Below are 7,779 nucleotides of genomic sequence, written 5' to 3' on the forward strand. Positions count from 1 at the left end.
GGGAGTGGGGAGGAGGAGGGAGTGGGGAAAGAAGGGGAGGAAGGTAGAAGAGTGGGAGCGGGGAGGAGGAGGGAGTGGGGAAAGGGGGGGAGGAAGGTAGAAGAGTGGGAGCGGGGAGGAGGAGGGAGTGGGGAAAGGGGGGGAGGAAGGTAGAAGAGTGGGAGTGGGGAGGAGTAGGGAGTGGGGAAAGGGGGGAGGAAGGTAGAAGAGTGGGAGCGGGGAGGAGGAGGGAGTGGGGAAAGAGGGGGAGGAAGGTAGAAGAGTGGGAGTGGGGAGGAGTAGGGAGTGGGGAAAGGGGGGAGGAAGGTAGAAGAGTGGGAGTGGGGAGGAGGAGGGAGTGGGGAAAGAGGGGGAGGAAGGTAGAAGAGTGGGAGCAGGGAGGAGGAGGGAGTGGGGAAAGGGGGGGAGGAAGGTAGAAGCTGAGAAGTGGTGGGGGAAGAAGGTGGGGGGCTAAGAAGGGTAGCTCTGATGGAAGATGGAGGAGGTGGGGAGCTGGGGGAAAGATGACAGATGGGTAGGGACAGAGAGCGAGCAGGAGAGGGGGGGTTAATGTCGACTGGGTGATCACATTGTCGTGGAGCTTGAGAGCAGTGGGAATAACAGAGACGCTCACAGATCTTGTATTGAATCATAGAACACGAGAGCTCAGAAATAGGCTCTTCAGCCCATCAAATCTGTGCCAAGCTATTATTCTGCCTCGTCCAATTGACCTGCAACTGAAGAAAGGTGGAGAACTTCAAGGAGATCAATCATACTTTCAGATATGACTTACCGCTCCCTTATACTTTCCCACCATGGTTCAGGGAAGTTCGAATGTTACTTTCAACAGTTTCCATCCTGTCTGTGAAGCTGACTGATAAACAAATCAAATATAGTTAAGACAGTTTGGATAGATTTTTTTCATAGTAGAGGAAATAAGGATACGGGGTAAAGGCAGGTAGATGGTGATGAGCCCATCATCTGATCAGCAATGATCATATTGAATGGTGGAGAAGTCTCAACAGGCCGGATAGCCTCCTCCTGCACCTATTTCTTGTGTACTTATGAAAACTGTTACTTCACAGACCAGCAGCAATAGAAATTCACCAAGACAGTGTTATTTTTTAAAGTAAAACATTTATTAATAATTACTAATAAAGTAACACCTTAATTAACTTATCTAAACTTAATCCCCAAATATGTGCGAATATACCTATGTGTGTTTGTGTGGGGGGGGGGGAGATCCCAAACCATTACAGTTTAGGCACAGTTCTGTAAAGTCATTCCCAAAGTTCAGTCTTAGAAATCCTGTGTTGGAAACTCAAACTTTTAAATTGATGTTCAGAAGTAATTATGAAGAAGGTGAGACACTGAGTGATCAGACTTCTGAAAACTCACAGATCCTTGTTGAGTTGCTCCCAGAGAAACGTCCTTTCATGCGAATGGTTCTCGCCACTCCCCTCTTCGTCAGGTAAGAGAAATGAAACGTGTGACTTCCACGGTGCTTCCAAAACCCAGGCATGGCTCAGACAAAAATGACCATGATCCAAATTCAGGAATGATCCCGCTTCTTTTTCCCAGATATGAGTCAATCAAAATGACCTTTACTACGGTAATAGTGTGCAGTAATTCCCCTGACGAGGATATACATCAGAATTGTCCTTTACACAGAGTCATTCCACACCTCTGTGTTTTTCAGTTGATTTGCTGATCAATACTGAAATACTGTTTCTTTAAGGGTCCCAAACACATGACTCATGACCACATGTCTCTCTGTAAATGTCCCATCTGCTTTTCCTTGGATAAACAACCATTGTTCTCTTGTCTTGATTGAGCATCAACTTTGTTTATAATTTGGATTCAATGATACCTTGCAGTCTGTAAAAAAATGTTATGGAATCTGTGAATGTTTGCAACCCTGCACCAACCCCCAAAGTAACACTCACTAAAAACCAGGAGCTTGTAATAATACACATTAGAGTTGTACATCAATCACAGGCTGGTTATTGATGAGACAAGTAGCCTAATCTTCTGAGGAGGAGCTCGAAGACTTCAGCAATGCACAGTAGCAAGGTGATGCCGGTGAAGGTGTACATGGCGCTCAGGAAAATGGTCTTCTCAACGTGCTCGGGGACCATACACTTGGTGATGGTGAAACGCTTATCAAGGGATGTGGCGTTGCACTTGAAGATCGGATAGACCTGGAACCCGAAGAGGTGACTCTGCAACCAGAAGGCCACAGTCTCCAGGATGATCCTGCACATGACAGATATGATGTAGAAGATGGTGAATGATGGCCTCTGAAGGATCAACTCCTGGTCGACGTTGTGACAAGCAGCGTGGAGATGGAAAACCGCTCCGGGTACCAACACAGAGACCAATTGCAAAGCCCAGAACACCTGCAGGGAGAAGGTTTAAATAGGAAATGTTGTCTTTAATATTGAAGAACAATGATGAGTGGCCCATCCAAAGGACTTTCAAAGCAATATTGTACTCTAAAATCTAATTGGTGCACTTTTGGATATTGATATTGTGGCCAAATAGCTGGTACTGCAGAACCCAGGTTACAAACGAGATCCATTCCTAACTCTTAAGTCGCATTTAAGTTGGAACTTGGAGTTTGAAATCATTTGAAAAGGCTTAGAACCTTTTCTTGCACAGAAGTACAGGCTAACAGGCATATTATGCAGATTTTGATCGTTAATGGCAACGTGATCTGACTTAATGGCAACGTGATCGGACGGCGCTCTCCTTCCTCGAGCCAACGAACTGCTGAAGCCTCGTGTAGTCTATTCGTAATTACGAGTCGTCCGTAAGTCAGACGTTCGTAACCCGGGGACTGCCTGTATACTAATGAAACAAGTATCAATTCAAAGGTTTTGAAAAATCAATTTTCGAGAATGGAAATTTGATACCTTTAAGTTCTCTTCCGCTGAGTTTGGAGAAGCAAAATTAAACTCGAGATTGCAGCCTTCTCCTCCCCCCCCCCCCCCACCCCGATATGAAATGATCCTTCTAGATACAATTTATTTTAAGTTTGAGGAACAGGCCCTTCTGGCCCACCAGCCCATTCTGTCCAAATAAACCCATGTGATCAATAAACCTAGAACCCCCCATACTTATTCAGAGGGTGAGAGCACCCTGAGGAGATCGATGCAAGTCACGGGGAGACAGCGGCAGATTTGAATCTGTGTCACTGGCCCTGCAACAGTGTTGCACTAACCGCTGTGCTCATTATCATCTACTGTACTTCCAATAGAGGTGCATGGAGATTCCCTACACTGATCCCTGGGACTGTGAGGAGTTTGGGAAGGGAAACGATTGTCCCACAGCAGAGATTAATTAAAATGTGGTGATAGATTTGAAGGATGAGAGGTGATACAGAGAAGATGTTTAATTTTAATTTTAATTTTTTGGACTAATGAAACAACATGGAAGCCTACCTTGAAACCTGATCACACCCAATTAACCTACTGACCCCTTATGTGTTGGAGGGCGAGAGGGAACTGGAGTAGCCGGGGAAAACCCATGCAGGTCATGGGGAGAACAGAGGGCACCAGATTCACAATTGGACCACCAGTCCTGCACTAATCGCTACCTTAACCATTCCACCTTAGGCTGGAGAGCCAAGTAAGGACCAAGATGAGAAACATCTTCACCTAGAGACTGGTGAAACTTTGACCAAGATGAGAAGCCTCCCTACCGCATTCCATCCCCACACCCTACCCAGCCCCAACACAGCAAGCAGCACCGTCTGACCTGGGGGGTGATGGGCCGGAACTGGCTGTAGCAGAAGAGGTTGAGCTCGCGCCTGTCCGGGTCACAGCTGAAGTGCAGGGCCTCGTTCCCGTAGACAGCAAACCCCAGCACTGCCAGGAAGAACATTCGCACCGACCCAAAGAAGAGGGTGTGGAACTGACCCATCACAGTCGGGGGCCTGAGCTAATGGGGGAGAGCACATGCATGTGCACCCACACAAACACCCACACACACCCACTCGCGCACACCCACACACCCATGCACACACATATACACACCCACATGCACATATACATGCACACATACACAGACACACACATCCACGCACACACATATACACACCCACATGCACATACACATGCAAGCACATACACACATATTCACATGCACACACATGCATATACAGAGAGAGAGAGAGAAAGAGAGAGAGAGAGAGAGAGAGAGAGAGAGAGAGAGGGAGAGAGAGAAAGGGAAAGGAACATTTAGTTTTTTTTTAATATTGTCTCTTTTTGCTTGTTTTTTCTGTACTTTAGTTTCCTCGGGTATCTTCTTGGTGTACGTTATCTTTAGATTATTTCTGTGACCTGTTTGCAGCCATTGTTATTCTGTTGTGTGTGTTTTATTTTCTTTTGTAACTAGTATGTGTTTGTTGATTTATCGTTTTAGTGGGTGGGGGAAGGTGAGGGATGGGGGAGGGAAAAAGACTATAATATGCTCTGTAAAAAGGGACGAATGTTCTCCTGTGTTGTTTGAAATCCACGAGTCTGTAAAATCAAAACTAAAATATTCCAAAAAAAGTAACATTTAATTGCAAAGTTGCATAGAATTATAGAACGTTACAGCACAGAACAACAGGCCATTCGAACAATCTGGTCTGTGCCAACCAATTAAACTAGCTAGTCCCACTGACCTGCTCTCATTCCGTAACCCTCCAGACCTCTCCTATCCATGGATTGATCCAATTTATTTTTAAAACTCAAGATTGAATCTGCATTCACTACATCAGATGGCAGCTCATTCCACACTCCCACCACTCTCTGAGTGAAAACCTTTCCCCTAATGTTCCCCTTATACCTCTCCCCTTTCAGCCTGGAGCTGTGACCTCTCGTATTTACCTCCCCCAGTCTAACATATATACCCCTCATAATCTTATAAACCTCTATCAAGTCTCCCCTCATCATTCTTCATTCCAAGGAATAGAGTCCTAACCTGTTTAATCTTTCCTAGTAACTCAACTCCTGAAGACCTGGCAACATCCTAGTAAATCTTCTCTGGACTTACGGATCTTACGGATATCCATCCTGTGGTTTGGTGAGCAGAACTTCACAAAATACTTCAAATTTGGCCTCACCAATAACTTGAATATAAGTTAACATAACATTCCAACTTCTATTCTCAATACTTTGATTTATAAAAGCTAAGATGCTAAAAGCTTTCTTTCAACTCTGTCCACCTGTGACGCCATCTTCAGCGAACAGTGTATCTGTATTCCCAGATCTCTTTGCCCTCCGCACTCCTTAATGGCTGAACATTTACTGTGGACATCCTACCCTGATTCGCTCTTCCAAAGTGCAACACCTCACGCTTGTCTGCATTAAATTCCATCAATAAATTCCATTTACTGGCCCAATTTCCCAGCTGGTCCAGATCCCTCTGCAAGCTTTGAAAATCTTCCTCACAGTTCCACGACGCCTCCCATCTTTGTGCCATCAGCAAACTTGTTGATCCAATTCACCACGTTATCATCTAGGTTATTTATGCAGATAACAAATAATAATGGTCCCAACACAGATCCCTGAGGCCCACCACTCAACACAGACCTCCAGTCTGAGAAGCAACCATCCACCACTCTCTGTTTTCTTTCACCAAGCCAATTTTGAATCCAGTTTGCAACCTCCCTATGTCTACCTAGTGTCCTAACCTTCTGAACCAACTTCTCATGTGGAACCTTGTCAAAGGCCTTATGAAAGTCCATATAAACAACATCCACAGCCTTTACCTCATCAACCTTCCTAGTAACATCCTCAAAAAACTCTACAAGATTTGTTAAACTCATCCTACCACCTACAAATCCATGCTGACTGTCCTTTAATCAGCTGGTGACAGTCCAAATATCTATAAATCCTATCTCTCAGAAATTCTTCAAATAGTTTACATACTACTGATGCCTGGCTCATTGGCCTATAACTGCCCTTCTTAAAGAGCGGGACAACATGAGCCACCCTCAATCCTCTGGCCCCTCCTCCGTGACTAAGGACATTTTGAATACATCCACCAGGGGCCCTGCAATTTCAGTAAATAATTGCTGGGTGAAATCTCAAAACATGACTGGATGTGAAAACAGTGATGTGTGATCAAGTCCAGCACCCAGAGTGTAATCACAGGTGGTGCAGAAACTGTCTCTGTCCAGCCTACACCCCAAATTTCACAAAGAAGATGGGCAATAATGTCGTACTGGTAAAACAAGCTATATCTGCAATATTTAAGCCCCGATGCACAGTACCTATAGTGAGGTCTTAGTCGCACTTACACATCCTTCATAGAAATTCTTGATGTAGTTCAAAGACATGTTACCCAGGTACATGTACAAGGATCATCCCAGCCAGTCACAGGGCTGTGCCAGCCACAGGTACATCTTCAATACTGGTGCAGAGAGCATTGGTCCCTGTGGTTCCCTCTGTGGTCAGAGAGTAGCATGGCTGTCCGCTGGGACACACTCACCCAGAGGAAAACAGCAGAGAGAGCAAACGAAACAAAGGCCAGGGGCCATGTGGTTCCCACCCTAATCCTTCCTGTTCTGACAGTCAGCACAACTCCGCTGTGTGACAGTACAAACGAGAGAATTAGAGAGGGAGGGAGGGAATGAAGTAGCAGCAGTGGAATATTATATATGGAAACTTGGCCGATATAAGCATTACCAGTATACAAATTAACATACACTCCCATTACACACACTCCCAGTGTACACATTAACATACACTCCCATTACACACACTCCCAGTGTACACATTAACATACACTCCCATTACACACACTCCCAGTGTACACATTAACATACACTCCCATTACACACACTCCCAGTGTACACATTAACATACACTCCCATTACACACACTCCCAGTGTACACATTAACATACACTCCCATTACACACACTCCCAGTGTACATATTAACATACACTCCCATTACACACACTCCCAGTGTACACATTAACATACACTCCCATTACACACACTCCCAGTGTACACATTAACATACACTCCCATTACACACACTCCCAGTGTACACATTAACATACACTCCCATTACACACACTCCCATGTACACATTAACATACACTCCCATTACACACACTCCCAGTGTACACATTAACATACACTCCCATTACACACACTCCCAGTGTACACATTAACATACACTCCCATTGCACACACTCCCAGTGTACACATTAACATACACTCCCATTACACACACTCCCAGTGTACACATTAACATACACTCCCATTACACACACTCCCAGTGTACACATTAACATACACTCCCATTACACACACTCCCAGTGTACACATTAACATACACTCCCATTACACACACTCCCAGTGTACACATTAACATACACTCCCATTACACACACTCCCAGTGTACACATTAACATACACTCCCATTACACACACTCCCAGTGTACACATTAACATACACTCCCATTACACACACTCCCAGTGTACACATTAACATACACTCCCATTACACACACTCCCAGTGTACACATTAACATACACTACTATTACACACACTCCCAGTGTACACATTAACATACACTCCCATTACACACACTCCCAGTGTACACATTAACATACACTCCCATTACACACACTCCCAGTGTACACATTAACATACACTCCCATTACACACACTCCCAGTGTACACATTAACATACACTCCCATTACACACACTCCCAGTGTGCACATTAACATACACTCCCATTACACACACTCCCAGTGTACACATTAACATACACTCCCATTACACACACTCCCAGT

The 7,779-nt window shown here is 44.9% G+C and overlaps 1 protein-coding gene across 1 annotated transcript; it reads right to left on the reverse strand.

Moving 5' to 3' along the window:
- Positions 1–1,982: 1,982 nt before the first annotated feature.
- gje1a (gap junction protein epsilon 1a) lies at positions 1,983–6,307 on the reverse strand. Its single transcript, XM_069930365.1, has 3 exons — positions 6,269–6,307; positions 3,739–3,921; positions 1,983–2,378 (listed from the first exon to the last, which is right to left on the reverse strand). The coding sequence occupies exons 1-3, from the start codon at positions 6,305–6,307 to the stop codon at positions 1,983–1,985; spliced, it is 618 nt and encodes a 205-aa protein (XP_069786466.1).
- Between the last annotated feature and the right edge of the window lie 1,472 nt (positions 6,308–7,779).

The sequence above is a fragment of the Narcine bancroftii genome, chromosome 4, assembly GCF_036971445.1.
Source record: "Narcine bancroftii isolate sNarBan1 chromosome 4, sNarBan1.hap1, whole genome shotgun sequence".
NCBI lineage: Eukaryota > Metazoa > Chordata > Chondrichthyes > Torpediniformes > Narcinidae > Narcine > Narcine bancroftii.

Excerpts from the sequence above, each read along its gene's own strand:
- gje1a (XM_069930365.1), bottom strand. The coding sequence starts at position 6,307 with ATGTCTTTGAACTACATCAAGAATTTCTATGAAGGATGT. Across the intron at positions 3,922-6,268 it reads AGAATTTCTATGAAGGATGT|CTCAGGCCCCCGACTGTGAT; the intron begins GTAAGTGCGACT and ends CTCCCCCATTAG. Across the intron at positions 2,379-3,738 it reads TCCGGCCCATCACCCCCCAG|GTGTTCTGGGCTTTGCAATT; the intron begins GTCAGACGGTGC and ends TTCTCCCTGCAG.